Source organism: Anomaloglossus baeobatrachus, chromosome 2, assembly GCF_048569485.1.
Source record: "Anomaloglossus baeobatrachus isolate aAnoBae1 chromosome 2, aAnoBae1.hap1, whole genome shotgun sequence".
NCBI lineage: Eukaryota > Metazoa > Chordata > Amphibia > Anura > Aromobatidae > Anomaloglossus > Anomaloglossus baeobatrachus.
The window spans coordinates 123853557-123877582 of NC_134354.1; the positions used below are offsets into that span (position 1 = coordinate 123853557).

The 24026-nt window shown below is 46.1% G+C and overlaps 1 protein-coding gene across 2 annotated transcripts in view; it reads left to right on the forward strand.

Annotated features, from left to right (window-relative positions):
• Window positions 1–24026, forward strand: part of COL26A1 (collagen type XXVI alpha 1 chain) — a 642742-nt gene that overhangs the window by 587713 nt on the left and 31003 nt on the right. For both annotated transcript variants that reach the window (XM_075333239.1, XM_075333240.1), the window contains exons 5-12: window positions 10003–10153; window positions 11083–11118; window positions 12625–12732; window positions 17287–17430; window positions 17542–17634; window positions 17800–17843; window positions 20537–20599; window positions 20898–20942. In XM_075333239.1, coding sequence (XP_075189354.1) covers window positions 10003–10153; window positions 11083–11118; window positions 12625–12732; window positions 17287–17430; window positions 17542–17634; window positions 17800–17843; window positions 20537–20599; window positions 20898–20942 — 684 coding nt within the window. The remainder of the gene's footprint in view (window positions 1–10002; window positions 10154–11082; window positions 11119–12624; window positions 12733–17286; window positions 17431–17541; window positions 17635–17799; window positions 17844–20536; window positions 20600–20897; window positions 20943–24026) is intronic.

The window sequence follows — 24026 nt, forward strand, 5'->3', positions numbered from 1 at the left end:
CAGAATACAATAACAGTATTATTTACATGATAGTACTCCAATCACTAACTAATGGTCACCGTTGGCGTTATCATACTCTAGATCCCTCTAGCAGGGAAATATCAGTGTCACTCCATTGATTTAATTAAGTCCTAACTCAATACTGTATCTCTGTGCAGGAAGTAATAACCCGGCTCTGGATCTTGACCAGTGTAGTCTGAGCCTTGATCACGAATTCGGGGCTCTGGACCTTTCCCGGTGTAGTCTGCGACTCAGCTACAAAGTTGGGGCTCTAGAACTTGAACAGCATAGTCTAGTCTTCCTCAGACACTTCTACTGGCACCGGTCACTCCTTACACTGATTTTAATAACTATTCTTCTACTTGGCTCATGTCACCCATCTTCCTGTCAACTTAGGTCACGGATCTTCCTCTCAGCTCCCTCTTCTCTGGGATCTGACCATTTCTCGGATGCTTCTTGGGTAATGGGGCTATAAGCCCAATTCCAGGACCTTCCTGTAACAAGATATGGCACCAACTCTGCTCCTCTTGTCTCGGCCAGGCCTTTTTATATTTAGTAACTGCCACACAACTGTCACCTCAGCCACGTCTCTTCTAAATTCCTGCCTCCAGGAACCACACATGTTACTGTTTAGTTCCTGTTTACTGGCATTATTTTCTGCTCATTACTTTAAGCCAGCAGATGGCGATGTTTACATTAAATTTCTTCTGCATCCACTCTTCTTAAATCTGGCATTGTTTTTTTTTCCATTGTTCCTTTGATTATATGTTCCTGAAGTATGAGCCTGTGCCGCCCCCACGTCAGCAGTCGGGCTGCTCGGATCCTGATCCACAGTGGCACGAGGGGTCTCCGGACCCGGGGGTCGCGCGGACACTTCAAATAAAAAGGGACGTATATGTACGGGGATTGCTGTAGATACTTCGTGATGCCACCCACGGTGTGTGGTAATGTGGAATACTACCGCTGCTGTTGGGAGGCACCCGGGGGCGATGGGTTGGCAGCTGGATGTTAACCCCTCCGTGGGTAAGGGTGGATGCCCCGGGGCTCAGTGTCCAGAACATGGGGAGTGATGTAAGCCGGAGGTGGCGCGCTGGGCCGGACTGGGGAGTGTTGGTGTACTCACTGTTGAATAACTGCACACAAGTCTGTTGGGAAACCAAGGTGTCAGTTGCCGGCTGCCGCGTCTGGGTGTACTCGGGTCCCACACCCGGCTGGTGTATTGATGTCCCTTCCTCCGGCACTTTGTACTTTTTCTCACATCTGGATAACTCCGTATGGAACGGGGAAGTGCGCTCCCGATGTATTTTGGTTGGGAGACGTGCCTGCGCAAACTGACCCTTGGGATTTCAGTGGGTGTTTGCGGATACCTAATCCCCTGCGGTGGGCTGCCGTTTCGCTTTATCTGGGCTAACACTGTGAAGCAACATCTGGAACCTTGCTCCCGGCCTGGTTAATTAGAGATGGGTCTTGCAACCGTCTTCTATCTAGGGTCCAGGTACCCCGCCTGTGCACGGTTTCCGGACCGGATCTCAGCTGTCGGTACCGGCAGGCTTCAAGCCTGTCCCGGTCCACTCTGGGACCTCCCGCAACCGGACTCCCGTCGCCATTGGACACGGTCAACTGCTTGCCACCTAGCCAGTAGACCAGGGCCACTACCCTGGCTACCTGCACTAGGCCCAGTCTCGAGCTCTCAGCACAGCCTGTCACTGTCACTGACAGGCTCCACTCCACTACTCCTCCAAACTAGACTCTGAACTAATATGACTGGTTTCCTCCCCCGGATCCTCAAGACCCCTAGGTAGGCGCTCCCAATCCACCTGGTCCTGCCCACTGGGGTGTCCTTTTTACCCTGAGGGGGGTGGCTAGGATTTTGTGGCTGATGGGACCCGGTGTGGGAAGGTGTTGTGTGGGGTGTAGTACCTTCTGTGATCACCTGGCGGCGCCAGGGCGTCACAAGCCCCTTTTCCTAGCATGGAACTCTTGTCTACAGTATTTCTTAAGATTCTATCTGATATGCTAATGAGCATAGGGACTAATTGCAAGGGCGTTAGTTCCTGCGCTCATTCCGCCCTCTTAGCATGATAGCACACCCACAGGGGCGTGCCAACATGCTATTTAATGCCCACTGCCAGCATCATCACCAGCGGTGACATGTGTACCTGTCTGTCGCGGGCGGGAAGGGGACGCTGCGCTCACCACGCTCGGGTCCGGCGCTGCTGCTTCGCTTGCTGCTCGGTGGTGGCTCGAGCGGTGGGCCGGATCCCGGGGACTCGAGCGGTGCTCCTCGCCCGTGAGTGAAAAGGGGAATGGTTTTGGGGATTTATTGTCCGTGACGTCACCCACGGTTGTGGTGAGGTTGTGACACCACCGTTGCTCTGGACGGGGATCCCGGGAGCGATGACAGGGAGCAGCTTGGATGTTGTTTTTCCCCTCCGTGGGTAGGGGGGTTGGTTGTCCCGGGGCCCGGTGAAGGAGGAATGGCAGACGGGTTACGAGGCCTGGTGAGGTGCAGGATCGCGGGGGCAGCGCGGTGCCGCACGGCATGGTGGTACTCACTCAGCCAATGATGAATGCAAAGTCTCCGGTAAAACAAACGGCTGGATGGACGGGTCCCATAGATGGCTGTGGTGGTTCTTCTCCCAGTAGGTTGGCGGTGACTGCCTTTCCCTGCACCTGTGTGATGTTCTCGGTTCTGGTGGCTTCCCACCGGTAACCCGCTCCCCAGCTTGGATGGAGGCTGAGGGAGCTCCTTTTGCCCGCAGGCTCTGGCCCTGGGAACTGTAGCCTTGGCGGTGACTGTATTTCCCTTCACGGTTTGAGCTGTTGCCTTCAATCGGGTCTTGACTGCTGGGAAACCCCGGAGGTTCCCTTCGCTAACGGATTTGACCGGTTTTACGGTGACTCCTAGCCTGGTCGGGGTCCATAGGCCCTGCCGAATGGTGCTGGCTTCTCTTCACTCCCTGATCCGGTACCGGCGGGCCACCGCCCGTCCCCGGTCCTTACGGTTCACATCAATCAGCCCCTCCTGCAGACGGTCACCACTCCACTACTACTTCCTCACTCTACAACTCCTCAGACTGATCTGCTTTCATTTTCCCGCCTCCAGGACTGTGAACTCCTCGGTGAGTGGAGCCAACCGCCTGGCTCCACCCCCTGGTGTGGACATCAGCCCCTGGAGGGAGGCAACAAGGATTTTTGTTTGACCTAGATGTGCCTAGCCGGGTGTGGGGTGTGTTGTTGTAGTACCTGTGACGTCCTGGCTTGTCCAGGGTGCCACATTCCCCCTTAGTAAAATGCAGACCGTCCGTGGGCTGCCCGTCCATCATCATTTTTGTTAACTGTAAAAGATAGAAAACAGTAAAATCATGTAAAAATCACAAACATTTCACAATGGTACTGCTTCCGCTCACCCAAACAACCTGGCCCTGATGCTGCCCCTAAGAAGTGGGCAGCACCCCTTGACCCCAGTCCAGAACCAAGCTGCCTGAGCGGGTACTGTCTCCTTCAGGGGACCCGCATCTATGGGGACCCCTGAACCTCCGGAGGTTCGCCACCGGTTACGGTAGTGGCGGGCCTGGGCCATCCCTTTCCTCCAGGCCCATCCTCCCAAATCAGCCTCTCCGGAGGCGGTAACGGTTTAAGCCAACAATTATTTACATTCCACTAAGTTTGTGGTTGCCCTGCAAGTTCTCGGGCTTGTCCGTAAGAAGTTCCTTACGCAACGGTTGCAAAAAGTCCCTACGGGGACTAGTTGCCGGCAACGGCCGGTTCAATCACGGTTCCAATCAGATAACTTCTTCGGTTGATTCAATCTTATCATTCAAACTTTTAATGGTACTGGTGGTCTCAACGGGGACAACTGCCGGCAACGGTGGACCACTGACTCACTTCAAATCCACGGTGTCGGCCAGAGAAGGGGGCTGGGCTGGTACTCGGGCCTCTTGACTGCCCGTCAGCTTAGTGTCCAGAGCAAACCAACCCCTCTCCCCGCAATGCCTAGTGTACTGGACCAAATCCCCCGGCATCAGGTTGCGGCCCGGGTGGTCCTCCGGCAGGTGGGCATTGACGTCCCGTCAGGCTATAAAGACTTCGGCCTCCAGGCCCGGCTCATATATAAATCCGTACCCCCGACGGACGTCAAACCTCCTCACCTGCCCCTCATAGATCGGGCCCCATACGCGGAAGGTGGCCTGGCGGAGGCTCTCTTTTTCCTTAATCGTGCGGGCGACCAGCTCCGCCTTCCTCCTCTCCCTCTCCGCGATTTCCTGGCCCAGCGGGGTCTGTTCCCTGTCCCAGTAAGGGGCTACGGTGGGCCCCTGCGAACGGATCGGGCCCCGCGAGACCTCCTTCACACTGCCCACTGCCAGTGTTCTGGGCGGCAGGTCCCGCGGTGTCATGGCCTGGGGTGCTGCCTTACAGCGGCGACCCGGCGCAGCCTCAGCCGAGGCATGGGGAACGGGTACAGGGGTCCTCTCCCGCTGAGCCTCCATCTCCTCCTGCACGAGACGGGCTGCCGGATGCGGTACGGGGCCAGGCACGCTCACAGGTGCCTCCGGTGGATCTTTGCTGATGGGCTCAGCCTTCGGCTTCTTCCATGGAAGCGGTTCAGGGCGGTCACGGGCTTCTGCTGCAGACCGGTCCACCAGGGCGGATGGGCAGGGTACCGCTACCGATTGTGGTGGTAGCGGGCCTAGTGACGGGGCAGCAGCAGCCAACACGGGTAGCGGGGGAGGTAGCAGGGCGAGCGGGTGTAGACCGGGCCCCTCGGCCGCGATGACCGACCCGCTAGGGGTACAGGGGCGTGGGTCACTTACCCGCTCTTCCAAAACTCCCTCCACCTCGCGTCTCCGTATGGCCACCACCACCTCCACCATGTCGGCCTCCCACTCCTCCAAGAGGAGCTACACATGGATCTGCAGCCGTTGTTGTAGCTGAGCGGTCCGGACCTCCACCGACGCCGCGGTCCCGGGCGCGGGGGCTACGGTGCTGCGGGACAGTTGGTGCATCGCTGCGGCGGCCTCTTCCAGGAACCAAAAGATGGCCGCAGGGTCCTGGCGTCCCTGCTTTTATAGCCGCGAGCTACATGTGGCCAGACGCCATCCGTCCCCCTTAGTCTTTTTCCCGGCTCCTCCTCTACAGGGGCGGGGTTTCGGCTTTCGCGCCCCCACTGCTCGAGGAGACGCTCGAGCGGAGATTTTTCGTGCCCAAAATGGCGGCTTCTCCAAATTTTCGGCCGGACACCTCCGGCGGTCACAAGGCAGAGCGGTAAGATCCTGTTTGTGACGCCAAGTTGTCGAGGGCGGGGAGGGGACGCTGCGCTCACCACGCTCGGGTCCGGCGCTGCTGCTGCTTCACTTGCTGCTCAGTGGTGGCTCGAGCGGTGGGCCGGATCCCGGGGACTCGAGTGGCGCTCCTTGCCCGTGAGTGAAAAGGGGAATGGTTTTGGGGATTTATTGTCCGTGACGCCACCCACGGTTGTGGTGAGGTTGTGACACCACCGCTGCTCTGGACGGGGATCCCGGGAGCGATGACAGGGAGCAGCTTGGATGTTGTTTTTCCCCTTCGTGGGTAGGGGGGTTGGTTGTCCCGGGGCCCGGTGAGGGAGGAATGGCAGGCGGGTTACGGGGCCTGATGAGGTGCAGGATCGCGGGGGCAGCGCGGTGCCGCACGGCATGGTGGTACTCACTCAGCCAATGATGAATGCAAAGTCTCCGGTAAAGCAAACGGCTGGATGGACGGGTCTCACAGACGGCTGCGGTGGTTCTTCTACCGGTAGGTTGGCGGTGACTGCCTTTCCCTGCACCTGTGTGATGTTTTCGGTTCTGGTGGCTTCCCACCGGTAACCCGCTCCCCAGCTTGGATGGAGGCTGAGGGAGCTCCTTTTGCCCGCAGGCTCTGGCCCTGGGAACTGTAGCCTTGGCGGTGACTGTATTTCCCTTCACGGTTTGAGCTGTTGCCTTCAATCGGGTCTTGACTGCTGGGAAACCCCGGAGGTTCCCTTCGCTAACGGATTTGACCGGTTTTACGGCGACTCCTAGCCTGGTCAGGGTCCGTAGGCCCTGCCGAATGGTGCTGGCTTCTCTTCGCTCCCCAATCCGGTACCGGCGGGCCAACGCCCGTCCCCGGTCCTTACGGTTCACGTCAATCAGCCCCTCCTGCAGACGGTCACCACCGTCTGCCAACCTTGCTGTATGTGCCCGGGCCACGCACCCAGACACCATCAGTCAGTTCCTCCACTACTACTTCCTCACTCTACAACTCCTCAGACTGATCTGCTTTCCTTTTCCTGCCTCCAGGACTGTGAACTCCTCGGTGGGTGGAGCCAACTGCCTGGCTCCACCCCCTGGTGTGGACATCAGCCCCTGGAGGGAGGCAACAAGGATTTTTGTTTGACCTAGATGTGCCTAGCCGGGTGTGAGGTGTGTTGTTGTAGTACCTGTGACATCCTGGCTTGTCCAAGGCGCCATATGTCCCTTGCTACAGCCGCAGATGTTGGGCAGTGTGCATGATCAGAAGTCCCTGGCACTTCTAGTCATTGCGCACTTTGAAGCTGGGTGTACGCAACCTGGCTTCAGAGAGGTCTATTGCGCATGACCGGAGGTTTTGGGGACTTCTGCTTATGTACACTGCCCTGCGCTTGAGTCTGTAGCAACAGACAGGTACACGTGTCACTGCTGGTGATGACGCTGGTAGTAGGCAATGAATAGTATGTTAGCATACCCCTGTGGGCGTGCTACCATGCTAAGAGGGCAGAATGAACACAGGAACTAATGCCCTTGAAACTGGTCCTGCCCTCAGTATTATATCATAAAGGGTCTTTAGAAATACTTTTTCTAAAGATCTTTCTATGTTTTCTACTATAGGCTGGGACTACTAGGCAAGGATTAGCAATATGCACCCAGAACTGCTCGTGGTTAGGGGTTTAAATTGCACAAGACAGGTTCCCTTTAAGCCTCCTTCACAAGTCAGTGTTCCCGATACGTGTGTTATCCATTTTTTTTCAAGGATACCACACGTACCCATTATAACGTGTGGGACTGCTCACATACACGGACCACATGTCTGTGTGAACCTCATCTATTTTTTTCCAGTAGCACAAATTACAAGGGCCAAAACAAGTCTATGGGTCAGTGAAAAACATGTAAATCACACGGATGCCATTGAAAGTATAAAAACTTTGTGATATCTTTTTTTAACCATATTGAAAAAACACAGATGGCACACAGAAAACACATTGAAGGAAAACACTGATTATATTGGTACCAATTTTACACGTGCTTTTTTTGTACGCAAGAGTGAATTGATCTGATTGTGGTCTTTAGCTTTTTTATTATTATTTTATTATTTATTATTATTATAGCGCCATCAATTCCATGGTGCTTTACATGTGAAAGAGGTGTACATGATAGGGACAAGTACAATAATCATAAACAGTACAAGATACAGACAGGTACAGGAGGATAGAGGTCCCTGCCCACGAGGGCTCACAGTCTACAAGGGATAGGTGAGGATAGCTGGATCTGATTGTGGTCTTTAGCTGGATCTGTTTGTGGTCTTTAGCTGCATCTGACTGTAGTCTTTAGCTGGATCTGATTGTGGTCTTTAGCTGGATCTGATTCTGGTCTTTAGTTGGATCTGATTCTGGTCTTTAGCTGGATCTGTGATTGTGGTCTTTAGCTGGATCTGATTGTGGGCTTTAGCTGGATCTGATTGTGGTCTTTAGCTGGATCTGGTTGTGGTCTTTAGCTGGATCTGGTTGTGGTCTTTAGCTGGATCTGTGATTGTGTTCTTTAGCTGGATCTGATTGTGTTCTTTAGCTGGATCTGATTGTGGTCTTTAGCTGGATCTGATTGTGGTCTTTAGCTGGATCTGATTGGGGTCTTTAGCTGGATCTGATTGTGGTCTTTAGCTGGATCTGGTTGTGGTCTTTAGCTGGATCTGGTTGTGGTCTTTAGCTGGATCTGTGATTGTGTTCTTTAGCTGGATCTGATTGTGGTCTTTAGCTGGATCTGATTGTGGTCTTTAGCTGGATCTGATTGTGGTCTTTAGCTGGATCTGACTGTGGTCTTTAGCTGGATCTGATTGTGGTCTTTAACTGGATCTGATTGTGGTCTTTAGCTGGATCTGATTGTGGTCTTTAGCTGGATCTGATTGTGGTCTTTAGCTGGATTTGATTGTGGTCTTTAACTGGATCTGATTGTGGTCTTTAACTGGATCTGATTGTGGTCTTTAGCTGGATCTGATTGTGGTCTTTAGCTGGATCTGATTGTGGTCTTTAGCTGGATCTGATTGTGGTCTTTAGCTGGATCTGACTGTGGTCTTTAGCTGGATCTGATTGTGGTCTTTAGCTGGATTTGATTGTGGTCTTTAGCTGGATCTGATTGTGGTCTTTAGCTGGATCTGATTGTGGTCTTTAGCTGGATTTGATTGTGGTCTTTAACTGGATCTGATTGTGGTCTTTAACTGGATCTGATTGTGGTCTTTAGCTGGATCTGATTGTGGTCTTTAGCTGGATCTGATTGTGGTCTTTAACTGGATCTGATTGTGGTCTTTAGCTGGATCTGATTGTGGTCTTTAGCTGGATCTGATTGTGGTCTTTAGCTGGATTTGATTGTGGTCTTTAGCTGGATCTGATTGTGGTCTTTAGCTGGATCTGATTGTTGTCTTTAGCTGGATCTGATTGTGGTCTTTAGCTGGATTTGATTGTGGTCTTTAGCTGGATCTGATTGTGGTCTTTAGCTGGATTTGATTGTGGTCTTTAGCTGGATCTGATTGTGGTCTTTAGCTGGATCTGATTGTTGTCTTTAGCAGGCAACCCCATGTTTGACATCCATATACACTGATAGGCCTTATAGGCAGGATTTCTCTTTGGGAGACATTCCTTTTTAAAACAATAAAGGGTCATTTTAGTTTATTGCAGGAAACAATGATACAACTGACTTTTTCTGTCTTATCCACTGACTGACAAATGTTAAAGGGGAGGAGGTCCTGACCTCAACAAGCAAAGACGCCAAGTGTGTTGTCAGGTAAATTGCACTGAGTAAGAACAGAGACATGGTAGAATACTGCCATCCATGAATCACTACTTGGCTTCCATTATTCTGGTTCCATTAGAATCTGATTGGCGGAAAACATGCCGACACAGCAATGTTATAGTTTCCATGTTTGTTATACCACCCCCCATGTGCTTTTCATGAATTTAATAAGCAGATGGCCATGCAGTGGGAGGAATCTATGAAAGTGAAATTAAATAGAAATACGATTTATGTTGGAATTACATAACGTTGACTCAGAAGGGATTGTCCATTGTCTTTAATTATCATTCTTCACATCTCCGCTCAGTTTATATTGATGCATACCGGGTTGTACATATTGAATTTATATCTGGAGTGTGCAATGTCTGTTCTTGCCTTGATCTTACAATGGAGTGATTGGATCATCATTCACATGACGTCCAAAGCAAATAGATTCCAGGTGATCCTCGGGCAGCCAGATCACTTCAACGTAAATTATTAGTGCATCCATAAGATAATCGGAGATTAATGAAAGGTTGACCCATGAGTTATTAGCAATACGAGTTCACTTTTCCCAGATTTAGGAGTCCTTGTGGATTTGTAAGATGTCTCCAAGATTTCAGATGTAAACAATAAAGAACATGAGTATGTAGAGTGCATTGTTTCTCCATACTGGATTCTTGTATTTTAATTATGTGGAAATATTTATTAGAACCATAAATAAGTTTGGTAAAATACGGGTGTCATAAGCTAAACTGATATATGATTTCGAAGTACTATCTAAATAGGATATTATCTGCATTATGATGTATGGTAAATGTTAACAAACATATATACTTAGTAATACATTTATAAATCTGTTTTTTTCCCCTTCATGGAGTTAAAATAAATGATAAAATTGTGGCTACAGGCTAAACTATGTGGCGCAGAAGACAGTCAATAGAGTGTGGTTAAAATATAATCAAACTTTCATTTTTATTTTTTCAAGATTATTACACTGCAAGTTGCAGGAAAACCATCGGAAAATGATCTACCCGTCACAAGAAGCACAGCAGTGTGGAATGAGGACTACTTACCGGATGCCATTCCGCTGATCAGTCCTGGGAACATATTCCGAAAATCAATCAAATCTACACTAGGTAGGAACAAGAATAATATTAGGGCACATTTCGAACAGTCAGCATTGTTACCTCCAAGAGTCCCAGTGTTTGAGGCTCAGTTCGCATGTCCATTTGACTGTCATGGTTAGAAGACACAAACAGAAGAGATAAATGGAACTAGAATCCTGGGCATTACTGTTTTAAATATAAGCAGAGATCCCCATTGGTTTACTGTAGATGGAGTCCGTCTGGTGTCCGTTTGTTGTTTGTTGTTTATTTTTAGGGCGCAAGAAAAAATTATGCATGAGAGACTATCGTTTTTCATCTCAAAAATAAACAGATTGAAATGGTCATTGAGGTTCTTTCCACGCTTCATTTTTGCCATTTAACAAATAGTGAAGAATGAAAAGGTTGCTGTATCGTTACTTTATCCAGTGCCTTCCCTATTACTAGAGCAGTATTTTACTGGGTTTTTTTACAAAAATTTTTATTTTTTTTCGAATTTAAAACAATTTTTTTTAAATGATCAAATTGTCCCACAACGAGACATGTACATGTGATCTGAGATCGCTGCCTTATGTAGAGCACTATATTGTGCCGACAGGTAGTATATTGGAACTCTTTTTGTCATATGAACAAGGTAAGACCCCAGAACCTAATCACGAAGACTCTAGAGTAGGTTGATCAGCACTGCATATGTTTTGGTAGATTGCACTGAACTTATCAGCGTGGCATAATAAATGTGTCCCACGCCCTTTTTGTTTGCCTCTTTTGCCGCATCTTGGTAGGCTTACATTTACATCAGAGAGCAGAGAATGGCAATTACAACTGAATCACTATATACTGTACCACATACATCACTACGTGTCCCTTTATGATAGTTCCTAAATTGAAATTCTACTTATACTTTCATTATAACTATTTTATTTGCATTATAATAGCAAATTTTTCACTTATTATTTGTCCAGGCTCTAAAGGAGATAATGAAGAAAAAAAGACACGAGGTAAGATATGGCATGCAGTGGTCTTTTTACAACAAAAAATATTTGTACTAAAAAAAATTAGATTCATTGACCATGTTAAATTTGCACACTATGCAACTACAGTTGTAATTTCTTATTATCTTCAACAGTTTTTATGATAGCTTCAAACTAGACTTTGTAGTCTCAAAAATTCCCTGTCGAGTGGTAGGGGTCCCATTCTGAAATCCTCATTAATCATTCAACAAACTCTTTAGGTGTGCGCAGCTTAGAGGCAGACGTTCCACACTCAGGCAGGAGCCGTACATTTCTGCCTCCTAAGGCCCCTTTCACACATCAGTTTTTTGCCATCAGTCACAATCCGTCGAATTTTGGGAAAAAAAAAAACAGATCTGGCGACTGATGCCACTGGATCCGTTTTTTTCACATCGACTTGTATTAGCGACGGATTGCGACGGATGGCCTCAAGTGTTCGATGGATCCGACGAAAAATGTTTGTATGTCGGACGGAGATGACGGCCAAATTAACATTTTTTGTGTACGTCAAAAAACGGACAGCGACGGTTCTGTCGCCATCCGTTGTTTGATAGAATAGAAGCCTATGGGAGCTAGATCCATCGTCATCCGTCAAATGACGGAATCCGGCGACGGATTCCGTTTTTTTAGTTGAGCATGCTCCAATTATTATTTAGCCACCAGTTAGTCAGATATGTCGAAAAACGAATCCATCGCATCAGTTTAGCCACAATCTGCGACGGATCTGTAGAGAAAACAGATTGTGACTGATGGCAAAAAAACCTATGTGTGAAAGGGGCCTAAGCTGATCACTTCTGAGCAGTCCTTCGGTTATTCAGTGGGGTCTGTAAGATATATGCTGGCCATGTAGTTGATGGGAGGTATGTGTCGCAGTGGTGGTTATCATCTGTGATGTAAGCACGCAAGTAAGCGCTAGTACATGTAGTACTAAGAGCATGGTAGGGCATATTAGGCCAGGTTTTACGAGCTGGGCAGGTCTGGCTGCTCACATACCTCCACCTCTGAGTACGGTGCTGAATAGAAAATGAGACCAGTAGTCTCATATGGTGCCTGTGTGTGAAGGTTGCTTCACCTTCTGAGAGAAGCTCCATGTGAGAAGAGGACTTCTTATATTGAATGGACGAACCCACAGTGAAATGGACTTATTTTCCTGCTTTGCATCTTTATGCCAAAAGAGGCTTGCTTTATGTTTTCTCTTGGAGCAGTTTATGATATCTGTAAATAAACCATCCTGACTGTTTAAACACAAACCGTTCCTGTCATTACCTCAACCTGCGGCTGAATGAGTAGCCTCGTCACTGGTCCCAGGCCCCGGCCCTCATTTATGAACATGGAATTTATGGGACTACAAAATATTAATATTTTACCAAAGTCTAGCTACATGCTAATGCAAAAGTTTGATTTTTATAAATATATTTTGTAACAGTTTTGGTGGATATACAATTTTTGATCATGTAACATATTAACATATTATCTTTGCTGAATTTCAATCAGGATTGCCTGGAATACCAGGACTACCTGGATCAATTGGACCTGTGGGTTTACCTGGGTCAAAAGGAGACCGTGGAGAAGTGGGAAAAGTTGGCCCTGCTGGTCCCCCAGGTAACTGATATTCTTCAGACTATATTTGTTTAGTTTACAATAGGAGATTGATGCAAAGAGAACAAGGGCAACAATATTTCCGATTCAGGAGGTCAAGAGTAATGAAGGGGTAAATATGGGCACATCTACAGCAGGTATTAACCCATGATCATCCTAGTGGCCTAGGATGGTCATAAGTTAGTAACTAATGTAACTTAAAGGAACCTGTCATGAGGTTTTATATCCCAGAGCCCGCGGTAATGACTTGCTTAGTTCAGCATCATTGTTGCCTCCCTGGGTATGCACAGTACGCCAGCATGCCAGGGAGCATACAGAAAGCTGGCGGTGAACCTGATTTGGTAAATTATGTTACTCATGCACATAAGAGTGTGATAATATGATTAATGGGACTATTTCTCTGGGAAAAACAATGTCCCCCTGACTAGTCACCCACTAATTAGTATAGTGCCACAGCAGTTAAAAAATTGATTTCTGGCATATGAAAGTAATCTACAAGATAATAAAATAGGCTTGTCAGGAAGGGTATAATGGTGGCAATAAATACATGGTGGCAATTTGTGGGGCCTGGGGAAGCGGTCAGATTCCCTTTAAGAGCTCCAATAGACAGTCTTTGCTGTAGACAGTTCATTTATAAGGTCCCATGGAATCCTTCAGCATTTCCTTAATAACTCCTGTACCGGGATCCTGCCTTCACTGTGAAAACCTTTACGTAGTTCCTATGGACTATTTGCTGGCCAGTGTAGCGATTCAGTAGTAGACTATATATCTGGGTTAGGGCCACCGTTAGGGCATTACAACGATGACTGGTGTATGGGGCCCAGTGAAGAGGGGGTGGCCGGGGGTAACTACTTAGCTTAATGAAGCCACCCCCCCATCACAGCCGCAGAAGAGGGGCCCGGCGGTGTCGTTTCAGCCACTGCACACATGGCTAAATTGCATGCAAAGCCCTTCTAGGGCATCGCATACAAATTAGCCATGAGGCCGGAAGCAAGGCGAATGGAGCAGAGCAGGGAGGCAGCGCGTCATCCCGTAGCCCACCGTGATGAAGTCATTACTTTGCAACCTCATCACAGTGCTGCGAGCAATGCGGAGGTAGCGAAGACACAGCATCTAGTGTGGAGTTAGCTGAAGATCCCCGGGGGTGCTGGGGGGCCATCCAACTGAAATGCATCGCAGCTTAGAGAGGACACAGCGCGACATGGGAGCCGGTGAGGGTGAATCCAATGTTTGTTTTTTTCTTTTTGCAGCAGACAAACATACAAGGAGAGGCCCTGGAAGGGGATATATACAAGAAGGAAGACATATATAGCAGGAAGGGGCCAAAAACCAGGATGGGCACATTATACCAGAATGTGCCCAGGAGGGGGTTATGTATACACCAGGAGGGGCCCTTGAAGGGGACATATATACAAGAAGGAGGTCATATATACCAGGATGAGGACAAAACTTGTGTGGGGGGGATAGTATACAAAGGGGAAGCGTAGTTGAGGGATATTATACAGAGGGGCAGTGTGTGGGGGGATATTATACAGAGGGGTAGTGTATGTGTGTGTGTGTGTGTGTGTGTGTGTGTGAGAGTGTGTGTGTGAGTGTGTGTGTGGGGAGATATTGACCGAGGACCAGTATGCAAGTGGGAATATTATACAGAGGAGCAGTGTGTGTGGGAATATTATACAATGGAGCAGTGTGTGTGGGGATATTATACAGAGGAGCAGTGTGAGTGGGATGATATTATACAGAGGAGCAGTATGTGGTAGCGGGGCGGTGTAGAGGGTGTATTATGGAGAGGGGTGGTGTAGGAGGTATATTATTAATTTTCTGAGGAAAATACTTCATTTTCTGGAACAACTTCAAGTGTACTAACACTTTTGGTCATGCCTGTGTGTATATTATATATATATATATATATATATATATACACAGACAAACACATTTTTCCAAGAATGTCAGTGCGTGGAAGATTTGAGGAGCGGAGGTGGAGCTGGGGTGGAGCCTGGGTGGAGTCTCATGGGGCCCAAAAATTTTGCCAGTATGGTGCCCTGAAATTCCTAGTGGTGTCCCTAATCTGGGTTAGGATCAGAGATACTAGGGCAAATTAACAGAGGTCAGAACCAGCAGAATAGAGACAGAATCATCAGGCAGAGGAAATGTTAGGTCAAACCAGGGTCTGCAAAAAGTGTTGATCCAAAGATCAGACAGAAGGGATGGTGACTAGAGATAAATGAATTGACTAGCAAAAAAAAACAAAAAGGAAAACTTTCACTATTTCCCACTCTGTTGAAGCATCGAGCAGGCAAGCATCATTTTGCATTGCCATGTGGGCTTCCCTATAGTGCCCTGCAGCTATGACATCCAACAAATTATCATACCATATATAGTGGTGGCCAGTATCTAGCCCATCACAGATCAGCAGTTCCCATTGGAGCACAGTTTCTACTGCAGAGACATTTTCCATCTTCACAGTCATTGGGTAAGGCGGGCTTTGCACGCTGCGACATCGCAAGCTGATGCTTGCGATGCCGAGCGCGATAATCCCTGACCCCGTCGCAGGTGCGATATCTAGTGATAGCTGCCGTAGCGAATATTATCGCTATGGCAGCTTCACATGCACTCACCTCCCCTGCGACATCGATTTGGCCGGCGATCCGCCTCCTTATTAAGGGGGCAGGTCGTGCGGCGTCACAGTGATGTCACACGGCAGGCGACCAATAGAAGCGGAGGGGTGGAGCTGAGCAGGACGTAAACATCCCGCCCACCTCCGTCCTTCCGCATAGCCGGCGTGAGCTGCTGGAGGCAGGTAAGGTGATGTTCCTCGCTCCTGCGGCTTTACACACAGCGATGTGTGCTGCCGCAGGAGCGAGGAACAACATCGTACCATCGCTGCAGCTTAATTATGGTTTTCCCCTGCACCGATGATACGATTACGATGCTTTTGAGCTCGTTAATTGTATCATCTAGGATTTACACACTACAATGTCGGGAGCGACGCACGGAAGTGCGTCACTTTTAACATGACCCCACCGACATCGCACCTGCGATGTCGCAACGTGCAAAGTACCCCTAAGTCTCTTACATCTGTAGAGTGTACGCTCTCATGGTCATTGGGGTCCATTCTCTCCTGTAGCGTGTAAGTTCTTATGATCAGCGGGGTCCTCTCTCTCTTTGTAAATTGTAAGATCATATGGCCAGTGGGGTCTTCTCTTTCTCGCCTGTAAAGTGTAAGCTCTTATGGTCAGCCAGATTCTCTCTTTCTCTGCTCTCTTCTATTTTAAGAGCAATTACAAGCTCTTCAGTATTGAAATTTTAGCAAACTTTTTCCCCACAATTCAAATTTTAAGGCAAAAGATTTGTTGAAGTTGGGAAATTTGAATATCAAAAAATGTATTTATCTCTACATTTGAAAATAAAACGTATCAGGATCAGGAAACAGAAGAGAGCTCACCAGAATCGGTATGAAAATCTATCAATGGCAATAACTGAGTGAATGGCTTTAAATAGGGTGCTACGCTCAGGAATTGCCCTGCTGAGTGACCAGTTGTCCCACCATGTACATACAGTAATTAAACTATAATCAGCTGTGCAGCATTACAAGCAGCCCCAAAGATGGGGCACAAACTATGTCAATGTTGCAGGTGACGTTTGCCTCACCCTATGCGAAACTGGGTACAGAATGACAAGCTTGGTGGTAACACGCCACCCAGTGATAATGTCAGTATCGGCGTACCTTCTTAGCGGTACCTACTTCTCTCTAATGATTTACAGTACCAGTCAAAAGTGTGTACACACTTGTTCATTCATTGGGTTTTCCCTGCTCTTCTTGGAATGTGCATATTGTAGATTCAGACTCAAGGCAGTAAAACCACAATGGGACACATATGGAAACAAGAAGTAAAGAAAAAATATAGGGAAAAAAACTGAATATATGTTAAACCTTTAGATTTTTTAAAATAAATAACCCCCTGTTACTCTGATGACAGCTTTACAACCCCTTGGCATTCTCTTGAGCAGCTTTATCACTTTCTGGTTTGTTTACATGTTTCTTTAAGGTACCTTCACACATAACGACTTACCTGCGATCCCAAAAACGATGCGACCTGATAGGGATCGCAGGTAAGTCGCTGGGAGGTCGCAGGTGAGATGTCACACAGTGAGATCTTACCAGCGATGCAGAACAATACAGATCGCAGTAGCGACCTGTATAACGATCTCAGCAGTCACTGTGATCCTGTTACACAGTGTCAAACACAGCGATGTGTCCTGCCCAGCAGGACATCGCCTTTGAAGAAAATGACCTGAACCATTCTGCAACGACTAGAGATCTCACAGCAGGGGACTGATCGCTGGTAAGTGTCACACATAACGAGATCGCTAACGGGATCGCAACTGCGTCACCAAAACGGTGACTCAGCTGCGATCTCGCTAGCGATCTCGTTATGTGTGACAGTACCTTTACTCCTTTACCAGATTTCCTCTCAAATTTTTAGTTCTTCCAAACTAATATGATAAAAAATAAGGAAATAATTCTATGTTTAATATTATTTTGCTTTATGGCAGGACCTATTGGACCTCAAGGGCCAAAAGGACACACTGGAAATCCAGGACCTCCAGGTCCTCCTGGGTCTCCTGGACCACCTGGGGCTCCTATCTCTTTATCAGAGGGTGTTCTCTACTCCTTACAGCCTAATGCAGATAAAGAAAGTGAGTATTTGAGTATTTTTACTATGAAGACTTTATGGGGAGCCTCAAGTTTATGTATATATCTATCTCGTTTTGTTTGACTTGCGTGTTTTAATGTAATTTCTCTCATAGATGGGGAACCACATTTGATATCCACTATAACAGATACAATAATGTCTGGACTTCCAGGACCTCGTGGCCCACAAGGGCCTATTGGCCCACCTGGTAAATTAATTGAATAATCCTTGTTCTTCTTAACTCTGTCATCTTATTTAATTTCCACCATTTATCATGTATTTTGTTTCTCATTGAATTTAAAGACAGAACAAATTCATATACAGAGAAATGACATATTGACAATTTGCAATTTGTCCCATTTTGGACTTTCAGGGCCAAGAGGACTTGCTGGGCCAATGGGCATTCCAGGTCAACAGGTGAGGAAACTAAAATAAAACCTGCTTTGGGGTATAAAGTTGATTTATCATGTAAGTGAGATGTAGGGTACGCTCACATGAGCATGAAAAACGGACGAGTGCAATGCGAGAAAATCTCGCATTGCACTCTGACCAATGCTAGTCAATGAGGGAGAGTAGTTGGTCAGCTTTTCTCGCATCCAGATTCTGGATGCTAGAAAAGCGGCAGCATACTGCGATTTTCTGCTTCAGCCGTATCCCTCGCACTCATTCAAGTGAATGGGTGCGAGAGATACATCGGACTGCACTCGGATGTTATCCCAGTGCAGTGTGATATACTCACAGGCTGATGGGGGGATTAAGCCCTCCCTCTCCTCCGCAGCGCCCGTCCTCAGCTTCACAGCTGTGACCTGATCGTAAGATCGGGTCACAGTCGCATGACACTCAGCTCACGCTCGCAGCAGAGCCGGAGCCGGGGGTCATTAGCGTATCGCATCCAATGCTCTCACATCGGATGCCATACGCTAGTGTGAGTCCAGCCGTAAGAGGACAAAAACTATCACCGATACCTTTTAGCAATTGACTGTGCATTGGCACACTAGACGTCATCAGCTCAATGGGGAGATGATGGTTTACTATGGAAGCTTGTGGCATGCTGAAAGTTCTCCTGAAAACCTGAGCCATACATTGGGCTTCATAGGAGAACTGACATTATATTATTATACGTATACTGCAGTACAAAATATTACATTATAATTGTACTGCAGTATACACTATTAGCGATCAAACATCCGAAGGTTCAAAATACCTAAAGAGAATAAAATAAAGTCAAATCTATCAAAATATAAAATTATTTAAACCTTATGTTAAACGGCAAAAAGAAAAAAATTAAAAAAAACTCCAGAATTGCAGTTATTCAGTCACCGCATGAGCCCACACAAAGCTCCATGGACAGAAAAATAGTTACATATCTAAGAAAATGTCTACACAAAAAATATTTCTACCAGGTTCTGAATTTTTTTAACTACTGAAATTAAAAAAAACATGTTTTTTTTTATCATCATGATTTGTCCTGACATGAAGAATCCTAATGCTTTTTCAATATTACCGTACATTGCCACACAAACAGAATCCAAAAAAGAATGGCCGAATTGCACTTTTTTCCACCATATTAGGTCGCTTTTATTTATTTTTTCAATCCATTATATGGAAGGATGAATGTTGCTATTTAAAGCTACAACTCTTCCGGCAAAAAATATGCTTGTTTTTTTGCGGGACGAGTTGTACTTTTAAATGAAACCATAGGTTTTACTATATAGTGTACTGGAAAATGGCAAAAAAATTGCAAGTGCAGAAAAAATATAAAAAAGTGAGATTGCACAATGGATTTTGAAATATTTTATACACCATGTTCCGTATATTTTAAAACTGATGTATCGCTGTGATGCCTGAGGTCAGTACGAGTTCATAGACACCAAAAATGTATCGGTTTACTTTATCTAAGGGGTTAAAAAAATTCAGAAGTTTGTCCAATAATAGTGGCGCACTTCTTGTGCAATTCCGCAACCCATAGTGTTCTCATTTTTTGTGATATGGGGGCTCAGTGATGGCTTATTTTTTGTGTCTCGAGCTGACATTTTTTATGGTACAATTTTTGGCCAGATGCTACTTTTTGATCGCCTTGTTTTGCATTTTGCACCAAATTTGCAACAACCAAAAACGTAATTTTGGTGTTTGGAAAATTTTGCCATTATGCCGTTTACCGATCAGGTTAATTGATTTTATATTTTGATAGATCGGGCATTTCTGAGTCCAGCGATACCAAGTATGTGTATAGTTTTATACTTTATATTTTTTTATGTTTTTCTCACTGGCTGAGAATTGAGCCGGGGAGTAGAGAAGCTCACACAGGAGAACAGATATTTTAATTTTCATTAATAAACAAATCAAAAAAGTCCATGGAGCCTCTGTTAGGAGTCTTGACACAGAAAACAGCCAGATATCCCTCCGGGAAGGACCTAGCCAAGGAGTGGCTCTTTTTAGGAGACCACCATAACCACCATATTAAGTGGCCCTTTTAGTCAATATCCAACTCTTGATGAGTTTAAAGATATGACAAGGGAAATACCAAGGCCAGGTATCCATCCACAGATAGCTGTTTCGGGGTATTGCTCCTCATCAGTGTGGAGTAGGATTCTGGTCAGGTGGGAGCAATGCCTAGTAGATCAACAAGACAAAACAATCACTGATCTCGGGGAAACCAGCCAGAGAAAACACTGCTGGCAGCCAGCAAAGATGCTCAACAGTGAAATCCTAGGTGCATTGCCCCCTGGGAAGTATGCATACTTCCCAGGGGGCATTGCACCTAGGATTTCACTGTGTTGAGCGCCTTTGCTGGCTGCCGGCAGTGTTTTCTCTGACTGGTTTCCCCGAGATCAGTGATTGTTTTGTCTAATTTCCTTTAATAAGGCAGTTTAAACAGCCACTTGCTAAAGCAATGGAGTTCATTAAAAGATTCAAACACTGATCAAAAACTGATCAAAAGTGTCATGAAAGAATTTTGTAGCTATGGTGCAGCATTGATAGTGGAATTTAAAAGGTTGAATCTTTGGGCCCGTGTCTTCTGATGAGCGGTTTGGTAGTTCTTGAACATATGACTGTAATCCATCATAATAGGTTTATTGTGAAATATTTGTTTCTAATTTATTTTTCAGGGTAAACCAGGACATCCTGGTCAGCTGGGAGGAAAGGGTCAAAAAGGTGACCAAGGAGAAAAAGTAAGTGCCTGTTTTTGTGCCCAGTTTTCCACCGAAGCTGGCTAGATACAACACCTGGTATATAATTTGCTGATTTAGCAGAAAATGATTGTATACTATGTAAATAATAATCCATTCAAGAAGGTTCACTTTGTAATATATTTTCCCTTACTGTCACTAATTGACTGTTTTTCTACCGTAATTTATGACATCCAGAACTATAACGGGTTTACTGTATTGCTGAAAATGAGATTATTCTAACTAATGGGATTTGGTTTAATTTCCCTAATATATTTTCATCAATATCACTTGTTTTTAGGGGGAACAAGGTGTGCCCGGAGTGCAAGGACTTAGGGGTCCTCCTGTAAGTATGAGATGTTCTGTAAATCTTGTGCAGTATAAAACTTCTTAGGCTATGTGCGCACTAGAAATGTGAAGTTTCTCAAGAAACTTTCTCGAGAAACTTCTGGGAGTGAAAGATTTCCGGACCTCCGGAAAAAATCCGCACCAAATCCGCATGCGGATTTGACGCGGATTTTCCGCGGATTAGCCGCGGAATAGCCGCGGAATTGCCGCGATTTTCCCGCGGGTGGTTCCCTGCGGATTTCTGCAGGCTGTACTGCCGAAATCCGCAGGGTACCTGCGGAAATAATGGACATGTTCATTTTCTCAAGAAAGTTTCTCGAGAAATTCTTCTCGCGGAAATTTCTTGAGAAAAATCCGCACCAGTGCGCGCAGCTATTTTTTTTTTCCATAGAATTTGCTGGGAAATGTCTGCACAAAGATTGCAGACATTTCTCAAGAAATTTCCGCCGCAAATCCGCGGGTAAATCCGCGGGTAAAAAGCTCTAGTGCGCACATAGCCTTACACTTAAGAAAAAAAACCCCTGTTTTGAAATGGTTATTGTTTTTATTTATTATATCTAATAAGGATTTCTCATTTGTATTTTCTGGTTGAAAAATTATAGTATATTACAAATTTGCATTGTGCATGAACTTTTGCTAAATCTGCAGTATATGGTGTTAATCCGCAACAATCCACAGACACATTTGTAATGGAAATTTTGTATTGCAGTTCTGGGTTGTGTGGATTTGCAAGCATTCGGAGGAAATCTAGATAGCTTGATTTATTAAAGACGGTATTATAGATAATATGAGGACATAAGGGCAAATTTTTCAAAGCAGTTTAATTCTCATAAAGTGCAAATTTAGACAAAACAGGCTTAACATGCATCAAATGTATCAAAGTTGTTCATACTTTTTGATAATCTGTCTAATTTTGAGATTGTCTCGTCCTAATTTACATCATCTTTCAGTTGGATTATTTTGTTCCAGAAACGTGCGTCAAAATTTTGGTACATTTTTGGGGGAATTGGTTGCATGTTAAAAGGAACCTGTCACCAGATTTGGTGACTATAAGCTGCGGCCACCACTAGTGGGCTCTTATATACAACATTCTAACATGCTGTATATAAGAGTCCAGGCCGCTGTGTAAATGTAAAAATGACTTTATACTCACCTAAACAGTCGGTGCGGTGCAGATGGGTGTCTCTGTTCTCCGGGTGTGGCACCTCATCTTTCAGCTACATTTCCCAGTTGGCCTCCTCTGCAACATCTGGCGCCTCCCCATTGGTCACCGCAGGAATGTTCCAGAACTCTGTTGCATTTTATGGCATAAATTGTCTTTTATACTCTATATATATATATATATATATATATATATATATATATATATATATATATATACACACACACATATATATATATATATATATATATTTATGATATGTTTTAGACACCTATTTTGACTTAACTGACAAGGGGACCTGGCCTCACTGAAAAAGAGCATGGCAGTGAGGTTTAAAGGGAACCTGTCACCAGATTTGGTTACTATAAGCTGCGGCGACAACAACTGGGCTCTTATATACAGCATTCTAACATACTGTATATAAGAGCCCAGGCCGCTGTGTAAACATAAAAATGACTTTATAATACTCACCTAAACAGTCGGTACGTTGCAGATGGGTCAGATGGATGTTTCTGTTCTCCGGGTGTGGCACCTCATCTTTCAGCCAATTTGTCCTCCTTCTTCTGAAGCCTGGTTGCATGATGCATCCTACGTCATGCACACAGGTCGGCATTGAGGTCCTGCGCAGGTACATTTTGATCTGGGTAGATCAAAGTATTGTAGTGCACATGAGCGGGACCTCAATGCAGGCCTGTGTGGATGACGTAGACACGTCATGCCACAGGATTCAGAAGAAGGAGGACAAAGATGTCCGAAAGAGGAGGCACCACACCCGGAGAACAGAGACACCCATCTGACCCATCTGCACCGCACCAACTGTTTAGGTGAGTATTATAAAGTCATTTTTACGTTCTACACAGTGGCCTGGGCTTTTATATCCAGAATGTTAGAATGCTGTATATAAGAGCCCAGTTGTGGTCGCCGCAGCTTATAGTAACCAAATCTGGTCACAGGTTCCCTTTAAACCTCACTGCCATGCTCTTTTTTTAGTGAGGCCAGGTACCCTTGTCAGTTAAGTCAAAATAGGTGTCTAAAACATATCATAAATATATATATATATATATATATATATATATATATAGTATAAAAGACAATTTATGCCATAAAATACAACAGAGTTCTGGAACATTCCTGCGGTGACCCATGGGGAGGCGCCAGATGTTGCAGAGGAGGCCAACTGGGAAATGTAGCTCCACTCGTAGCAGATGGTACTGTCACGGTAGCTGAAGTGGGTCGCTGGACCCCTAAACACTTCCCTCGTGTCCACAACAATTGTCAATAGCGAGAGGTTGCACATACAGAGATGGTATAGGACCCCCTGGGGCGCTCCTATGGATGTGGTGGATGGGTGCAGATGTGGGAGAGCCCGTGATGTTTCTGCAGTTACAAGCAGCCAGACACAAGGGTGAACTTGTAAAGATAACACTTTACAGAAGGAGAAAACAGGGTACAGTCAGGCTTTTAAAGGCAAAGTGGCAGCAGTTCACTCTATAGCATACACTTAGTATTTTGAGTATAAAATAAGGTGTCTTCTCCTTATGCAGGAAGCAAGTTTGGGCCTCTCAGGGCAGCTGGAGTACAGTTCTCCTTACTTGCTGTCGGAGGTAATATTCCGTACGGTCCAGCTAATGCTTCGCTGATGGAGGCTCCTTCACGGGTCGGCTCCACGTGGTAACACACTAGTGGTATAAAGCTAGTAAAGGTTTTGGGGCTACCCTATTGTAGGGTGTAGGGCAAACAGAGTTTCTGGCATAGAAGTAACGGTACACTGGTTCTGGCTGGAAGCACATTGAAAACCAGAATGCAGGAGAGCATATGTTCAGCCTTATATCTCCTGGCTGTAGGAAGCTTCACTCCTTTGTGGAGGTGATTATATGAAGTAGAAGATGTCCCCTCAGCTTGGACTTGGATAGAGATTCT